This window comes from Sorghum bicolor, chromosome 2 (genome assembly GCF_000003195.3).
Source record: "Sorghum bicolor cultivar BTx623 chromosome 2, Sorghum_bicolor_NCBIv3, whole genome shotgun sequence".
Taxonomy (NCBI): domain Eukaryota; kingdom Viridiplantae; phylum Streptophyta; class Magnoliopsida; order Poales; family Poaceae; genus Sorghum; species Sorghum bicolor.
This window is the reverse complement of record NC_012871.2, coordinates 66,109,294-66,127,580: the sequence shown is the minus strand read 5'-3', so window position 1 is coordinate 66,127,580 and position 18,287 is coordinate 66,109,294. Positions and strand designations below refer to the sequence as shown.

The following is an 18,287-nucleotide window of genomic DNA, read 5'->3' as shown; positions in this document are numbered from 1 at the left end:
GAGAATTTACAATATGCTCCAAATATGTTTCACTGGTATCATATACGAGCCATTTAGCATTTAGCGTGTGCCGTGTGGCATGCCTACCGTAATGGTTCAGTCCTCTCGATGAACTTGCAAAGTTGTAAAGCCCCAATTAGAATTCACTGACCGTATTCTAGAAATATAGTTTTGGCGCAGGAAAACAACAATTGCGACAAGGGCGGTTCATTTCTGAATTGCACAGGCTACTGTTACCAATCACCATCCAAGCCTCAGCTCATGACATAAAAGTTCACCTTCTGATTAAAAAACCAGAGCTGAGCCTTTTCGAACCTGCATCCCAGCAAGAGATTATCTCCACCAAAAAAAGGAAAAGAAGGCCAAGTTCAATTACTTGGTGTAAATGAACTTGACAGGATTTTTGCGACTACTATAGTGCCATTAAACCTGATAACCGCCACACAAAGGTTGCAAGGTTATTATGTTACTAGAAATCTAGGACTGTATAGTACATTTTATACAGTGAGGCAACATTGCTTCAGGTCAGCAGCCTCTTCACGTCAAGGATCCGATCTGAGCTTCGCTTGAAGTTGTACACCGACTCAAATGCCTCCATGCAGACACTGGCGAAGCCCGTCATCGCCTGGAAAACGTTAGGGAAGCCAGTCTGCAGGTTATTCAAGGTCATTGCTCTTGTGACCCCAATGCTCTTCTCATACTTGCTCTTCTCCTCATCGGCGCGGCTCCTCAGAGCCTCAACCTTTGCCCGCTTGTCAGCTACTGGTGATTTTCGTGACATTTCTCTGTAACCTTCAGCACCGATATATGACCCATATTTTGACTCTAGGGATCTCAGCTCCTCTGCCTTCTTCTCAAATTCTTTGAATGCAGACTCTGACCTCTTCTTCTGCTTCTGTTCCTCAGCTTGTTGAATGACAACAGCATGGATCACTGTTAGGAGAGTCTTGATCCCTTCTGAGGCCACCTTATCTGGGATTCGGTCGATGGCTAGCTGCCATTCCTCACACAAGCTATAAATATCAGAGTTCTGAGCTTTAGTCAGTGGGTCGTGATGGCAGAACAGTGACAAGCGAAGCCACCCAGTCAGTGAGTAGACATAGTCTCTCTGGGATTTCACCAGACTACAGAAGGCTGAATACCACCTGTCAACCTCTATCTCAAGCTGAAGAGCTGCTTGCCGGTGGACATTGGAAGTTGGGTTAGTATTCCGAGAATTGTTGAGGTACTCCAGCTGCTGCACGATGTGGGTCTGAACTTGATGACACTCGTACATACCCCTCCACATGCTCATCAAGCTGCACTTCACAAAAACAAGCACGCATGAGAATGGCGAGAACAAAAAATGTAAGTTCTCAAGAAAGGAGAGTTGCAGCAAGAGTTCAACGGATTTGACATATTTACTGTATCAAAAGGTTTGCTGATATCTATTGGGAGGCTAGTTGGAGGAGAGAACTAGTTCGAAATAATCAACACCCCTTTAAGGTTCTAACATCACCGATGCCTAGGCTGATCAGGTAATGGTACCTGACAGCCTGAGATCAATGGTCAGAAGATTCAGTCAGACCAGTCAAAACTCCAAGACTCCACTAGCTCAGCAATACTTTAAAGGTTTGTTCAAATCAGTAAAAGGTACCTTGCACAGTGACACAGCTACTTTTACAAAGCCAAAAAGAACAACAGCAATATGGTGTGAGGCAGTGGCTAATGAACAAAATGTCATTACTATTTTCGATAGCTAGCTAGTAGCTTACACTTGAGCATGGGTAGAAGGACGTACACTCCTGGCCCATATGTCCCACCTTACTCTCATGCTCATATGCAATGCAAAAAGAAAGGTACAAGTGGAAGTAGCTAACATGTGAAGCAACTAGAATATTACTACTACTAGATGCAGTCGGGAACGATGATGAAAGGAGATTGTACTAACCCAGCAACCAGCTCAAGCAGCTGGGGAAATAGCTCGGATTCTCTGAGCCTGATTATCTCAGAAGTGGTGGTCTCGATGGATTGGTTGGCAACCAGCATCTTGGACTCCAAGCTCTCAATCTCCATCTTGTTCTTCTCCATCTTCAAGTAATCCACACCCTTCACCTCTTGCTTCCTCAACAGACTCACCTTCTTATCATGCTCCTGCTTATACCCCTCGTAACTCTGTTTGCAGTTAAAAGAACGAAAAGTCATAATCCTATCAAAAGGCACACGACGATGCTATCTTTAAAGTTGTATATAAAGCAACAATAACATGATTGCTTAACAGATGTGAATATGTGATCAGAGCAGTACAAAATCTATCTTCATCATGACAAAGAGAACAGGCAATCAGAATTCAGAACTCATCTGAGTAAGTATTATGGATAGCAAAATGGTTATCAACAAAAATACAGTTGAACATGAAATCAAATCTTCAGAGCCCCGTTCAGATTCAGCCTAACATGTTTGTACAGTGAGGATAAAATAAAACCATGAAGGTTATCTACTGATCTTTCTACTTGGAAGAATCCAAAAGCATGCCGTGCGGCCTTGTTTAGTTCCCAAAAAATTTTGCAAAATTTTTCAGATTCTCCGTCACATCGAATCTTTAGACACATGCATGAAGTACTAAATATAGACAAAAATAAAAACTAATTGCACAGTTTGGTCGGAATTGACGAGACAAATCTTTTGAGCCTAGTTAGTCCATGATTGGACAATATTTGTCAAATACAAACGAAAAAGCTACAGTGTCCATTTTGCAAAATATTTTGGAACTAAACAAGGCCCTAAAATACCAACAATGCAACCAACACCCACGTGCATTGCTCATCACACGTCCTTGTGTCCACTACCTTTCTTGTTTCTTCAGACAAAACCCATTGCCACCACGGCTGAATCATTGCCAGCAGCATTCCCCATCACAAGCCATAGGCGAACAGATCACATTACGAGCAACAGAACAAAAGGACCCCTCAAAAGCACTTCGCCACTCACTCACTCACGCAGTCACACACTCACACTCCTTTAGATCTGAAGAATCAGGCAGTATGTTTCGATCATTCCATATGTTCATGCTAATACTAAATGAGAAAGAAAAAGTTAAATCCACTGCCACTGCTAAAGTTAAAGAGCAAAGAAGGAACTACTCTTTACCTTGACCTCAAGAAACAGCTTCTTCTCCCATGCGTAGAGCTTCTCCACGGTGGATGAATGACTGAGCATTCCGCCGCCTCCGCCATTGCCGTCTCCTCTCCCAAACCTTGTGAACCCATTGTTACCTTTCCCATACCCTCCGCCGCCACCGCCCCAGGTCCATGCCATGGGCTTCAAGCTCTTGCTGTAACTCAGTACCTTCCCTGCAGCAGAAGTAAAGAAAAGGATTCGTCGGCAATAAGTAAAATGTAGTCAAGAAGAAACAATCTATTGAACAGTTGAACTGATTTGTTGAAGAAAGAAAAAGCGCATGCCTGGTAGGCTGCTGTTGGTGGTGGGCTCGGGGGGCTCGCAGACGGGGGCCTCGAGTAGTGCAGCAACGCGGGCGCCAGCGTCGGCTGCCTTGAGGAAGTACTCATCAAGCTCGGTGGCGATCTCCGCGAGGTCCTTCTTCCCGGCGCCGCCGCGGGGTACCGCGACGACGGTGAGCTCGCTGGGAGTGGTGGAGGTGGTGGTAGCGGTGACGATGGAAGGGGGCGCGGCCACCGCCGCGGCGGCCGTGACGACGGGCGGCGCGGCGGCGGCGATGGGCGCGTCGACGACGGTGGTGGCGGCGTCGTCCCAGTCGGCGTCCTCGGTGGCGGAGCGGGAGGAGGAAGGCGCGAAGGGGTCCCAGAAGTCCCAGCTGGACGGCATTGGCGGCGGCGGCGGAGGGGGCAAGATCGTGGACGCGGAGATCGAGGACGAATTCGTCGTCCAGGACCTGGTGGTCGGGGAGGGGCTGAGCGGCGGCGGCGGCGGCGGGGGAGGCGGCGGTGGCGGCGGCGTCGCGGGCGGCGGCGGGGACGGCGGCGGCCCGTGGTGGTGGTGGGCCGCGGAGGAATGGGGGTGCGGGTGGTCGGACTCGGCGCTGGCGAAGTGCAGCAGCGAGGCGCCCGTGGCCCGGAGCGCGCGCAGGTAGAGCGCGTGCGCCGCGGCCATGTCCCGCCGCGCCTGCACCAGGTGCTTGGTGTACCGCCGCCGCGCCTTGCACCGCGAGACCGCCTCCAGCCGCTCCAGCCGCGACTGGCAGCAGCCCATCGCCGCCGGTCCCGGTTCCGGCGCTCTCTGATCACCACCACACCACACCAGCTCCTTCTCCAATCCTCCCCTCACTCTCCCAAACCCCCACCACGGCAACGCAGGCAGTAGTAACCGTTGAGGCGACCAGACCAGAGCAAGAGGCTACTGCTGGAGCACTAGTACCCGACCTCTCTCTCCTCCTCTGCCCTCTCTTCTTCCCGTCTCACGCAGCCCTCGCTCCTTTTACCGTCTTGCCATTTCTGCTGCTGGAGCACACTAGTAGAACAGGAGTGAGTGACTGAGGAGTGAGGGCCGAGAGATCCTTTGTACGCGTGTTGCCTGTGACAACAGGTGTGTGTGTGTGTGTGTGTGTGTGTGCAGCCGGCCAGCCGCCCTGCACGGCACCGGTGAGGTGGTCCACCAGACAGAGTAACCGATGGAATGCGGTGCGGGCCGAGTAAAAACAGCGAGGCATGAGGTTTCGGGCAGTGTGCGGCGCGACCTTGGTCTTTCTCGGGGTCCCCAAAACCCCTGAACCACCCCTGCCTTTGGACGCGCCCGTCGGCCAGACCGGGGGCAGCGTGGGAAAATCCGCCGCTCCAACGGTCGCGGGGTTTCGGTCGTGCGGCCGGGCCGGGGGCGGTTTCCGCTCGGCGTTTGGGTGCGGTGGAGCGGACCGGCTTGGCTGCGTGCCGTGCCGCTCCGCCTCGGCGGGCGGCGGGCGTGGATGGCCCCCGGGGCTTTTTGGTGGGCCGCACCGCACGCAGTGGCGTTCTGGCCTTCTGAGGCTCGGTTTTGCTGTTTTTGAGCCGCGGCACGCGTCTTTTGCACAAGGAAAGCAATTCGAAAGGGACGGGGCCGTGGTGGGCTGGGAGTGCAGCGAGAGAGAGAGTATTCAATGCCCTGCCCGATCGCGATTGGCAGTTGCTTGCGGTGGGTGGGCTCGGCAGAGGCTGCGCGCTCCGGGGTGGTGGCGACTGGCGGACGGCTTTTGATGATTGACCGCCACCGTTGCGATTTCGAACCTGGGGGGACGCGCTGCTGATTTTGGTTCGGGTTCGGGCGGACGGACGACGGACTCCGCGCTACAGACATCTGAGCAATCCTAGGTTTGTCGAGTTTCGGGGCCTGGAACGTGAGAATTCCTTTTTTCTCTTGTTTCTGTGTTCTTTATGTGAAAGTCCTATACAATCTCTGTGAAAATTCTGGGTTCTAAACGAGCTCAGTCCATGGCTAAAAGCTTGCTACACCAAACATTTGGCAACAAAAGAGAAACCAACAAATGTTAAGAGGACTATCATTTTTCATAATATGGTATAGACTAATGTTTTTGTAAACGCTAAACGGTAAACGGTCGGTCACCTGCCATTTAACCATTATTTGGGCTAAACAATCTATTAAACTGACTAATCAATTAAACTGACTAAACGGATGATAAAACGAAAACGGTGTATCACTATGTACCGTTTACACGGTGTTTAAACGGTCTAAATGGCCATTTAGATGAACAATGGTATAGACGTAGACGCTAACCTCCTATGTAACGTGCTTAGGCCGTCTATCTTTATAAGCACCCCTACAAAAATGAGTTAGATGAAGACATCGCCTAACACTAGAAAAAAATCAGGGTGGGCACAATTAACCGAAACTGAGGAACCGAACCGAAAGAACTGGAACCAAAAAAATCGGTTCCTTATTCGGTTCCAAGTTTTGATGAACTGAAAGAACCGAGAACAATTCGGTTCCTACCCTCGGTTAACCGGAAAAACCGAAATTCATGAATTTTACTTTATTTACTAGTATTTTGTAAGACAAAGTTTAATTTTTATGTGACGTCTCATACTAAATTACTATGTATTTATGTTACTATATTGCTATTGTAATCTTACCAATTATTATTATCTAAATTAGAAGTGGTGTTGCCTATATTTGCTTTAAAATATACATATTTTTTTGTTGTATTAACCTTTGCTAGAAAAATTCGGTTAGTTCGGTAAAAACCGGAACCGAACCGAAATAACCGGAACCGAAATGCTCGGTTCCTAAATTTTTTTTGGAACCGATCGGTTCTTACGTTCTAGAAACCGAATTTTATAAATAACCGAGAAAACCGAACCAAAACCGAACCGAGAATGGAATGCCCACCCTGAAGAAAAAATAGGAACACTTGTACCGAGTTAAAAGAAATACGAGAACTTAAACCTAGGCGGAGATAGCAACGCCCTCGTCGATACTGTGAATTTTTACACGTAAATACTCGCTTCGCATGCCGCACTATTGATTCCATTATTTTTTCTTGACATTTGGTGCAATTCCCGCGGACTATGATATGATATTGAAGAGAGTCTGGCGCGGCAGAACAACATGCCACGTAACAACATGTGGTTCTTCAGAGAAAGGTAATTATATAATTTGCTTGTAACTTAAGAGATGAATCTTTTGAACCTAATTAGTCTGTAATTAAATATAAATAAAAATATTACAGCGAACTAAATAAAGCCTGACATGAAAACAAAGTTCGAACAAATTTTTGGGCTGCTGAGTGAGGAGGTGAATTTTTTTTGGGTACTCTAGTACTTTTATTTTTTAGTAATTATTGTCTAACTATAGACTAACTAAGCTTAAAAAGATTTGTCTCGTAAATTACAGTAAACCATGTAATTAGTTATTTTTTAATCTTGTATTTAATGTTTTATACATGTGACGTAAGATTCAATGTGACGGGAAATCTTAAAAAGTTTTTGGGTTTTGGGTGGACTAAATAAGGCCTAACTTTTTAAAATATCACATCACATCGAATCTTGTGGCACATGCATAAAACAATAAATATAGATAAAAGAATTAACTAATTATACAGTTTGTCTGTAATTTGTGCGAAGAATATTTTAAATTTAGTTAGTTCATAATTAAACAATAATTACCAAATAAAAATGAAAGTGCTACAATATCTAAATTCTTTTTACCTCCTCAACTAAACAAGGCCTGAACTCGAGAGCACGATCTAGAGGCTATGTCACTTCATGCCAATTTCGATGATTCTGAAAAAAGGAGGATGGATTGCAAAAGGTTTGGGAAAACACGGGATCGCGAACGTGCTTCGAGCCTGGCCTTCGGCCCAAGGCAGCCCATCAAGCATGTCATGCTGTGCGGGTCTACGGCCCAAACTGACAATGGTCATTTTCATCAATATTTTCACCAAATACTGAAATATTTCATTATTTTCATCAATTATTCATTATTTTTCACCAATATAACAATTAACAATATATATATATATAAGTCATAACTATACCAACAGTTCATTTTCACCGGACCACTACCCCGCTGACTGTTAGACCGTGTCGTGCCCGTGCCTAGGTGGTGGTCTAGGCACGACCTGATCCCTCGGACCGGCCTGGTCCGGACCCGGTGTGCCAGGCCATGCTCGAGCCGGGCCATGGGCCGAGCTACTGGGCTACGGGCTGCATGGCCATGTACAGTGAGTTTGACTACACCCTGATTTGAGGTCGGTGAATTGTTGAAATTAACATTCTTCGGCTGGCTCCATCACGAAATTCATGATTTGGCAATGCGTGAGCTCTGATTTCCATGTTTTTTTTTGCCGGTTTCGACTTCTTGTAATTAAAACTCTTTTGTGACTTTTTTTTTGCCGGTTTCGACTTCTAATACAAAGATCGCACACTCAAAAAGAATCTACAGGGAACTTTTACGAAGTCCCGCGGCGTCCAAAGGTTGACTGCATTAGTAAGAAGGATTATTCCTTTCAGTTGTGTGTGATGATTTGAAGTTGAATATTGACAGTGCTATCTTGATCTTGGTTATATCTTCTGTCACTCGCTCATAGTCGATGCATCATTTATCTTTATTTAATTTGTATTCTTTTATTGTTACACTACTATCTATTATCGTTTATCCCATTAAACTTTGCTAGTTGATTGTGATATATTCAGAGAACTATAATTATCAATATTTGGATATTCATATCTATTATCGTTTATTGTGATATATTCAGAGAACTATACGATCTGAAATTGTTATATATTTTCTCTCCATATTTTTTTGACCAGGTCAGATCCATTTTCTCCTTGGTTTCCCCAAATAGGTTGAAGGATTTTCCGTGGTATATCCTCAATTTTTTCAACATGTTTTTCAGAGATATTAACGGGTTACTGAAGAAGCTAGAATTGATAGGGGGAGCGTTAGAAATCAAATGATCTCACTATAGAGCCTCTTTTGTTCCTCCTAAAATGCCAAAAGATCTTGCATTTTGGAATTAAACACCCCCTCTAAAGATAGCCCCCCCCCCCCCCCCCCCCCCAAAAAAAGACCTGTAAACTTTTTATTTTTGGGAGTTTGGAGACCCAAAATTGTGTAAACTCTCCTTGGGTGGCGTTCATGATTTGGCATGCATCTAAACATAAACCTGTAAAAGTTTGCATTTGTAAAATTTATGGTAAAAAGATTTAGGTTGTAAAGTTTTTGCATTACTTGGGAACTAAACAGGCCCGTAATGAGAGGCCGTGGATTTCAATTCGAATGTTTCGGATCAATTTCCAATTCCAATGTTTGAATAATTGCTCCGTAATTTCACAGACGAAGAACAGGAAGAATGCATACACGATTGCAGTGAAAGTCAAAACAGCAGATGAGTCGCCGGATAAGCACAAATGAACTTTGTTATTTCAAAAGAAACGAAATTAGAACAAGATGCAGTCCACTTCTATTTCAAGGAGAGCCTTGTGGCAAAGGAAGAACACGCTTCCTAAAGTGTCAAGCTGAAGAAGCGAACAAAAGAATCAGCTGTTATTTTGGTGTGTTAATTAAATCCCTGATTAAAATTAAAATCGAATTGAATCCCTGATTAATTTAGTTGCCAGGCAGGAGCTCCCAGGAGAACAAGCCCTTTCTCCTTCTCTGTATCGCCACCTCAAGCCTGCCTGTTGTGAGTAACAAAACCGAAACGAATCAGAAATTGTTCACTGTCTGTGTGATGTCCTGGAAGATCCTCAGCCTCTTGCCGATCTTTTCCTTCACCGCTGGGCTCGTGTCGCAGCTCGTCGGCAGCTTGCCATGGCCGTTCCCTTCAGCAGCTGCTGGTTCGTCGTCGAGCACTGGGCCCAGGACAGCCGCGACGATGGCCTCGTCGAACGCGCTGTGGTCGGGCAGCTCTGGCCATCTGTCCTCAGCAGAGAGCGACTTCCTCCTGCCGCTGTTCTCGTCGATGCTCTGCTCCTGCTCCTTGTCCACCACTGCTCCTGCCTTGTCCATGCAATTGCCGGACCGTGTCCTCTTCAGGTTGCCCAAGGGATCATGGGCAGGAGCTGGCTTCTGCTGCTGCTGCTGCTGAGACAGCGTGTTATGTGGTTTCTGCTGCGGCTGCTGCTGAGGCAGCGTGTTATGAGGCTTCGCTGCAAGCGGCGGCACTCGCAGAGAGTAGAAGGGCTGCGCGTCCACATTAAGCATGTTCGCCTGGAGCGCCGCCAGCTTCTTGCTGACACTGGCGTTTTCATCGGCGAAGCGGTCGCGCGGCGCCGGGGCTGGTGCTGGAGCCGAAGCCGGAGCCGGAGCCGGAGGTGGCAGCAAGTGGTCGATGCACGGCTGCGGCTGCCAGATGCTCGAGGACGATCCCAGCAGCAGTGCATCGAAGAGCCAGTTCGTGTCGAGCTGGTCAGCGCGCGGGCGGCCGACGAGCTTGGTCTCGAGGTCCCGCAGCATCTCTTGCGCGCGCTCGTAGGCCTTGAGGTGGGAGTCGGCGCCGCGCAGACCGTCGACCGCCGCGGGGCGTACCTGCTTGAGCACATCCTTGGCCTCGAGCACGCGGCCCTGCTTCATGAGGCAGATGCCCAGATTGCACATCTTGTTGTTGTCCGGCCCGATAAGCAGCGCCCGACGGTACGCCCCCTCCGCCTCCGTGTAGTTCTCCTTCTGCATCAGCGCCCATCCCAGGTTACCCTGCACAGTAACAATGGCAAGACTGATCAGCAGCGAACAAAGATTGAGCACTTGAGTTGAAGGTATGAATTTGAAGCTGGAGGCCTGGAGTGACCAAGTATTTGAGTTGGATTTCAGCTTTGTTCAGCAAGAAATTATGAGAAATGCGTGCACTTACAAGGAGCCTGGTGGCTTCTTGCTCGAGGGTGACCTGGAACTTGCGGCCCTGAGAGCGAGCCGTTTTGGTCCGCTTGCCGTTGAAGGCGTGGCCCTGGTGGATCAGCTGCAGCTTGTGCTTGAGCAGCGAGATCTGGTCGTCCAGCCGCCCGCATCTCTGCGCATCAGGACAACAGCAAAGAACGCACTTAGATTCAGTACCGTCTCTCAGAGGCATCAATCGAACACATACGTGCACAAAAGGTAGTCGACGCGTGGGAGGCGAAGAAGGACGAGCACGACGAACCTTGTAGAGATCGAGGAGGATGTTGTCGAGGGACTCCTGCGCCTGGTCGGAGCACCGGCTGCGCAGCGACTTGATGGCCTCGATGGCCTCCTCGGCGCGGTTCTGCTGCTTCATCACGATGGCCATGTCCTTGAGCGCGCTGTCGACGCGGTCGCCGGCATTGATCGCACTCCAGAACAGCGCGATCGCCTTCTCCGGATCCTTGTCCACCAGCTGCACCGCCGCCGCAGAGGAAACCCAAATCAGATCGAATCGAATCGAACCCATCATCCCCGGGAAGAAATAAAGAAACGCACGCGCGCATACACGTACCTGGACGCGCTTGGCTCGCACGTACGGCGTGTCGCCGACGGGCACCTTGTGCGCGACGTGGAAGGAGTCGGAGTGGGTTCGCAGCATGGCCGCCGCCGCCGCCGGCTTGATTGGCGAGCAGGGCGCCGACTTGGTCGGCCGGAGGAGCCCCACGGCGGCGGCGTTCCACGGCTCCTGCTGCATCTGCTGCATCATCTTCGCCTCAATCTCCTCCTCACTTCCCCTTATTATTATTATGAAACGAGGCGATTGCTGTGCAGCAGAGCAACAGGGAGGGAGATGACGGGAAAGCGGAGGAGTGGTGGCAGTACGCTGGTAGCAGGCGGCATTGGATTCCGCAGGAGATCTCTATATGAATCTGCTTGGGGGGTCGTCCGACCGTTGGAGAGCTAGCCGTTTGGGCGAACTAGCCGTTGGGAGTTCCTGGGCCTCTCCTGTTACAGCCCACCAAATCTTTGTGAACCCGGCCCGGCACATAATGGGCCAAGATTTTATCGGCTCGTGTGTCTGTTTCTGTGAGTCTGTCTGTCCTTTTTGTTGTTGAATGATCCCGTGCCGTTGCTGTCGCAATGCTTTCGCCTTGGCGGTTGACTTGCCGGGCGCCGCCGCGGCCGGAGCTGGGTTCGGTCGGCGCGGCACCGCACCGTTAATGGTAGGGGAGGTGGAGGTTGTGGACGTGTGCTACCAGGTGCTGCTACATCTCTCGAGACTCGAGTGGTGGCGCCTGGCGCGTTCGAGGCAGTGGCCGGCGTGATGTTTGACGAAATGCCTGAGAGCTATTGAACAAAAGGCTGCAGCGATGCGTCTAGTTTCTTCATCGGTAACCTATACTAAGCTACGAACGGGGGACGATTGGCAAGAAGGCACTGACACCAGGGCGTCAAGCTCACAGCGATGTAAGTGGTGGAAATGCAAGTCTCGCGATGCTTACATCTCTCAGTTCCATTAGAGGCAATAGGCAAGTAGTTCTTATGTTGCATTCGTATATGTTGTTAACTTGTCGTGTTGGATGAACTGCAGTTCTCTTTGGAAGTGGACGTTCGTTACATCATTTTACTCTACTAATTGATCCTATATGTTAGTGTTCTAACGTTTTGGCCACTATACAATGGTTCCCACATAAAGCTCTGCTGTAGCTATTTAAGATGGGATTGTCACTATTCTGTACACACGTTTATGATACAATGGTAGTTTGAGAGGCATATATGTGTGAGCCAATTTTCTGAGCAAGTTTCATGTATTGTGGTTGTCCTGTAGTTGTATGTCAACATGACTCAACTCTATACAATGCCAAATAACCTACTCGATAGCTTATGGCTATAACCTACGGCCTTTTTGAAATAGGTTCATTAGCATTCATCACGTAAGTATAGCATGCTGTTTTTCTATTTTAGTCTCTTCACAGGTTTGCATTTATTGGTATAATACACTTCGATAGTACCACTGTACCTTCATTGAGCACGTGCCAAATAGTAAGAAACATATCAATGTTTTTTGTGTTTTCTATATTGCCAATCACCTTATATTTTTAGAAAACTTTTATACTTTCTTTCTGGATTGCTATCTGATAGAAAAGCTCATGTAAGACTCAATGACAACACCTTTGACCCCCAGGATCACTATTGCTGCCCCATAGAGAAATTTGAGGAGATGCCTTAGACCAAAATTTCTGATACATGGAGGATATTTCAGGTTTATTAAAGCCTCTCAAAGGCAGTGCTACCTGTATTGAGATTATATGGGCATAGGCGTCAGACCGAATGGATTAATCACTCATTGCTGTGTGAATCATAAGAGGGATGATTGGTAAAAGGCACTAACGTGGATGATGCTCACTTCACACCATTGTAAGTGGTCCAAATTCAAACCTTAGTGATGCTTGCATCTCTGATTCCATTAGAGATGTAGGTCTGCTTTCCTGTATGCAGTGACATTATGGGTTGAATAGTGTTTGGGTCCAGACTCCACAGCCATTATTCTCCCTCAAGTACTGCTATGCAGATCGAGTTGCAGACCTTATGTTCCCATAGATATTTGGGTCAACTCAAGTGGCCACCTTTGACCCCCCCCCCCCTTTAACATGGTGGGGGGAATTAGTGAAGCCCGAATGTGAAGAAGAATTATACTTGCCTCTGGCTTGAATTTAGATATAAAGGTTCTAAGATCACCATAGCTGAACCTGAGAAGTTTGTTCAGGAACGACATTTGTTAACATGAGCATAACTCTTTGTTTGTCCATCTTTGTTGGTGGTGTATGCAAATTGTTTGATGACAACAATATATCTGGGGATACTTTTAGAAAATTATGGTAGATGGAATATGTCATAAAGAAAACTAATAATAATGTGTGCTTCTGCATTCCTGGGGTTTCCTTTGGCTATTCTTGGGGCATTCCATTGTTCAACTGTTAATCACATATGCAACTGAAGGAAATAATGTGCATTTAATTTTATTTGAACACCCATTTGTAAACTAACGAGGAGTTGGTCTAGTGGTAGTTAAAAGAGGGCCAGCTACATGCAAATGAATGGTATATGTCATTGGTATTAGCTTGCCATGGGATCAATCTGACCAAATATCCATACCTAGATAAATTTGTATGTTGGGTCATATTTCAGTTTAGGTTGGTTGTGATAATCTATCGAGTTGATGGAGTTGTAAAACTTGATCCTCTTGAGCAGACCAAACAACACATCCAATTAGTCAGTAACTCAGTGTCAGTCAAGGGTGTTGTATTTACAAAAATTGCATCCCCAGGTAAAACTAGATGTGCCTGTTAGGTTATATTTCAGTTTCGGTTGATAATCTATTAAGTTGACGGATTGAACAACTTGGTAAGATAAACTTGACCCTTCTTCAGCAGACCAAATAATACAACGTCCAATTAGCCATTAACTCAGTATCAGCCGAATGTGTTGTATTACAGAAATTGTGTCCCCTGCTAAACTAAATATGTTTTGTTTTAATTTGAAGGTAATTCTTTGAGAAAAATTGAAGTAGGGTACATAGTGGAATCTTGATTTATTTATTTTGCAGAAATCCACTGGTTCACAGATTCAGACAGAGTCGAAGGAGCATATGAAAGGTTTTTATGTCATCTTTTGGTGGATGTGGATGCACTATGAAAAGGAGCTCATGGGACAGGGTAAGGATGATACTGTGATGGATGTAAGCACTACTTCGAAACTTGAGTGTTGAGTCTTATATGGTAGCTATGTAGACCTTGTGCACAAAGTGCTTCTAATACGGAAACCAGAAATGTTAAGTGAACAAGAGCAACTAGTATTTTGAGTCTAGGATGCTAATTAATATAACTACTGCTGAAATACATAAAATATTATCATGTCCACACAACAAATTAAGCCTTTTTTAAAATAAACAGATTAAACTTTATTTTTTTTATTTTTTTAAGAAAAAGAAAAGAAATCAAACTTTTGAACATGCTAGAATGCCAAATTTTTAGAACAGCATCTTTTCTTTACTGGGTCCAAGTTCATGCAGTTCCCTATCTCTTTATGTCTTCATTCTGAATTTCGATGATGAAGGATTGTGTGTATTGATTCCCGATTGAACTCTGATTTGGAACTATATGAATAGTTATAGGACATAGGTTTCTATTTGACCTCAAGTCAAAGTCTCTGGTTGTCAGGCAGTGTACTAGTGTTGAAGGTTTTCTAGTCTTCCTGGAATCTGAATTAAAGACTGCAACTGCAATAGTGACTGTTGAAGCTGGAACAGCACTAAGTTGATTTTGAGGGCAAACATTAATTTTGGCAATAAGTTTATAAATTAAACTCCCAGACCTGGTTCTTGCACTTTGGTATGCATACTGTTTACATTACTCGGGAAGCAATAGTGGGACTTGGTATGAAATTTTAATTCATGGCCAGAAAATTTGAGACTAACACCACACCTAATCCAATAATAGGCAATTGTACTAAACAATGCGAGGACTGGTAGGTAGAGAGAAGATTAAGGGTGAAAAAGAATGATGCCTGCAGGGAGTTGGGAGCTTTATGCAGGCCTATAAGGGGCATGTAGGCAGGGGCAACAAAGAGTAAGTTAGGACAGACAGAGGAGTTATGGATAAGTGCCATTCGGGCTAGTGCCTTTGCCGTGTCGTGGGGATGGCAATTTTGGCCGTGACTTTCCTGAAGAGACGACAGCAAACCCCTAGACCTACCTCTCTCCTTACCTTCTTTCTCCTCCTCCCTAACCAAAAACAGCCCAGCTTGCACAAGGAGGCTTGCACCACAAGTGTGTGGCTGAGAAGTGGAAGGTAGAACTAATGCACATAACCAACACGGCAACACCACATCTCAACTACAAACCATTTCCCTACCTTCCTCTTGCCTGACTTCATGCTTTCTAGAACTAGTGCCTACCATTTAACTACCAAAAAGTTATGATGCTAGCGCGTCGTTCAGTGATTGCACTCCTTTTACTAGTCAGATGGTGATTAAGGTACAACCAAAGTGGTTTACTAGCTATAGCTAAGTACACCAAACAAAAGAGGGGCTATTAAAAATGTATCAAATCAGACGGTAACAAACTGACAAGACCTAAGCTCAATTTGTATCTAACTATAGCTTGTTGTTGCTTAGAAATTACAATTAAGATTACGTGCATGTTTGGTTTTTGCCACAAATTGTCATCATATGCCACAAAAGTTGCTACACTTATCTAAGGTTTGGCGCCCAAAATATTTATCACATCTTAATCAGCCTAAGAGAATCTTGTTACACTTTTTTGAGTCATTGATGTGTGGGGTCTAATTGGTGGCAACCGAAGTATAATCACATAAAATGGTTTCAAAGGCATCGGCCCTCAACACAAGAACACCGACACGGACCTAGGTACGTGGGGTCATTTTTGACCTCGCAGTGTTAAAACCTGTACCACTTTCCCCGATTTTGTTGACCCACAAACTTTGTAACTATGAACCAAACAACAATCAAAGTTGATCAAACTTGCATAACCTTAAACGTGGCAAGTTGTGGCTAACAATCAAACACTCTTTACCCCCTCTATTTTCTTCTTGTCCACAGCACACCATGCACACAGATCAAGGCAACACTAGTTGCAGGAAAAAATAAATGTAAAATGATCATCAATACCCTTATTAAATTTGATAATATAGTCACTTCTCTTTTACCAGAGCATTTAATCAGGGTAAGGAGTGGAAGTGCTAGAATCTGTACTACTGATATTCAGTGGACAAGTAATGTAAAACAGTTTTCCCAGGGTCATGCACAGTTTTGATGTCTAACACTCGGGCTCGCGATTGTTGGATTGCTTGGTTTTGAAATACACCTCTTGTCGTATATGTTGCATTTCCTTGTACTGTCAAAGTTATAAACTGTTTGTCTATCTGTTTTTTTTTTTGAAACACACTTTTCATCTATCTGTTATGACATGCTCACTTTTTCATTGTTTTTTTTAACCTGAATAGACCCATATCCTTATGTCTCAAATCAGCTAGAAATCTAGGTACAAAATCAAGTTATCCTTCCCATCCACAAAAAGAAGAACAAAATTTGGAGTTAGATCTGAAGCTATGATCACTCAATGACAACAGGAAAGAAATAAGGGAGGACACCAGAAACATAAACAGTGCATATGGAGGACCATTGTGGTGTGTGTGTGGAGTCCCAATCATTCTGGCCCCAACCAAAACTAAATGGTTTGGGAGGGATATTTCCTCTCCCTGCACCCAACCAACTATGGTCCATAGTTTGGTAACCATCCTGAAACGAATATATTAGGTAGGCAGATAGTATAATGTAACCCCAGCTGGGTTTTGTCACGGATATGTAAGTTTCTCCTAACAAATAACACCAGCTGGATTTTTAATGGTCCACCTCGCAGAGTCATAATCTCATCTGCTTCCCATTTTCCGCACAATCCGATGCTATACATGTTCGGTCATAGCTGAAAATACTGTTCGCTGATTTATCGTGAGAGAAAACACTGTTGGCTGACAGAAAAAGAAGTATGGCTGATAAGGCAGAAAAAGAAGTATGGCTGATAAGACAAGCGAACGAGCTTGGGTAGAAAATTATAAGCCTGTATAATTTTGGTATTTGTGTTAATAGTCAAACTGATTGTAATTTTTCGTCTAGTCAATAAAGCTCGCTTTTACCCCGCAAAAAAAAGAGCAATACTGCAATAGAATGCACATGTTTAAGGAGTGGAGAAGGACCTCATCATAGTAGGTGTATTATTAAGGATCAAAGATAATGTTCAATTATTATCGCCATGTTGATTGGCCCTATATATATAAATACGATATCCATACGATCTGCCTTGCTGCGAAAAGCTAAGCTATACAGATGCTGTAGCAATGTGTTTGGTGAATTTTTAATTTATGGTTGACCAAACAGATGAACTAACCTACTATATGAGAGTACTATAAAACAAATGCTCCACATGAAAGTAGGTTGATCAGATCAGAATGTGACAATATCTATGATTCTGGAAACAACATTATTCTGGGAAAATAGACTAAACAACACGGTGGGTGGCCAATAATAACATTCATTTAAGGGGTGCCAGATGCGAATTCAGAATCACTCTTTTTTTTATTCAGGAATAAACAAGGGAGGAAGTCCATGATTAGGGTTCCCTTAGTTTAGGACCCTGTCTTGTGTTTTTTTAGTGCAGGTATCAGCATATGGGTTTGTGGGTACACCAAAAACATTTGCCTTGTTGTTAAACAAAGAGGGCGAGGGTGCCAAGATGAGTAGAGCTGGTGAGATCAGTCTGTTTTTTTAAGCAAAAAGTACATGAATGACGACCCGTATACAACTACTACTCTGTTTTCGTGTTAGTGTACATCAGAAATCATTTTCATGTCGACATAGTAGTAGTGCCCGAGGATAAAAAAAAAACTACCTGCATAATCGACCTGCTGACCTGACCAAACTGCACTGAACCTGGTGTCATGTTACAGTTTTAACACTCTCTCTTGCAGGAGTTGAGTTGAGATGAGAACCAGATGACCCACCCCCCATGCCATGCGTGGTGTAATTCTCATGTTTTACCTCCTGTGCAGGGTGTTTCACGGGGGTGGTGGTGGCGTGCCTGGCAAATCGACATCAGCGACAGGAAAAAGGGAGATGAACCTAATCCCATCCATCACCGTAACCAAAAATCAGGGACATGTTTGCGTCAGGGGCGGTGGCGGTGCGGTTAGTTAGCTGTTAAACCCAGCGTGGTGGACTGGTGGTGGTGGAGAGAGAGAGAGAGAGAGGTAGGCATCCATCGGCACCCCCCCCCCCCCCCCCCCCCCCCCATCCGTCCATGTCCATGAGTCCATCCATCGGCACCCACACCCACACACACACACGCGCGCGCGTACCTCACTTTACACCTACCTGCCGGAGGTTCC

The 18,287-nt window shown here is 45.7% G+C and overlaps 2 protein-coding genes and 1 long non-coding RNA gene across 4 annotated transcripts; 1 reads left to right on the top strand and 2 right to left on the bottom strand.

The window, feature by feature from the left end:
* LOC8063319 lies at positions 186 to 4,634 on the bottom strand. Its single transcript, XM_021453662.1, has 4 exons — positions 3,444 to 4,634; positions 3,130 to 3,332; positions 1,931 to 2,154; positions 186 to 1,298 (listed from the first exon to the last, which is right to left on the bottom strand). The coding sequence occupies exons 1-4, from the start codon at positions 4,207 to 4,209 to the stop codon at positions 521 to 523; spliced, it is 1,971 nt and encodes a 656-aa protein (XP_021309337.1). The 5' UTR covers positions 4,210 to 4,634; the 3' UTR covers positions 186 to 520.
* LOC8070911 (protein POLLENLESS 3-LIKE 2) lies at positions 8,850 to 11,231 on the bottom strand. Of its 2 annotated transcripts, XM_002460535.2 has the most exons (4): positions 10,898 to 11,229; positions 10,586 to 10,798; positions 10,301 to 10,456; positions 8,850 to 10,143 (listed from the first exon to the last, which is right to left on the bottom strand). In XM_002460535.2, exons 1-4 carry the CDS (start codon positions 11,090 to 11,092, stop codon positions 9,157 to 9,159), a joined length of 1,551 nt encoding a protein of 516 aa, XP_002460580.1. In that variant the 5' UTR covers positions 11,093 to 11,229; the 3' UTR covers positions 8,850 to 9,156. The 2 variants fall into 2 exon arrangements, with proteins under 2 accessions (XP_002460580.1, XP_021308446.1); XM_021452771.1 differs by having other exon boundaries at positions 10,301 to 10,798; positions 10,898 to 11,231.
* Positions 11,434 to 14,170, top strand: LOC110432987. The gene is made up of 3 exons (XR_002450334.1): positions 11,434 to 11,793; positions 12,590 to 12,744; positions 13,934 to 14,170. It is a non-coding gene; the product is annotated as an uncharacterized LOC110432987 (long non-coding RNA).

Excerpts from the sequence above, each read along its gene's own strand:
- LOC8070911 (XM_021452771.1), bottom strand. The coding sequence starts at position 11,092 with ATGATGCAGCAGATGCAGCAGGAGCCGTGGAACGCCGCCGCCGTGGGG. Across the intron at positions 10,799-10,897 it reads TGCGAGCCAAGCGCGTCCAG|CTGGTGGACAAGGATCCGGA; the intron begins GTACGTGTATGC and ends GCGGCGGTGCAG. Across the intron at positions 10,144-10,300 it reads AAGAAGCCACCAGGCTCCTT|GGTAACCTGGGATGGGCGCT; the intron begins GTAAGTGCACGC and ends GTTACTGTGCAG.
- LOC8063319 (XM_021453662.1), bottom strand. The coding sequence starts at position 4,209 with ATGGGCTGCTGCCAGTCGCGGCTGGAGCGGCTGGAGGCGGTCTCGCGG. Across the intron at positions 2,155-3,129 it reads AGCTGTTTCTTGAGGTCAAG|AGTTACGAGGGGTATAAGCA; the intron begins GTAAAGAGTAGT and ends AACTGCAAACAG. Across the intron at positions 1,299-1,930 it reads CTGCTTGAGCTGGTTGCTGG|CTTGATGAGCATGTGGAGGG; the intron begins GTTAGTACAATC and ends TGTGAAGTGCAG.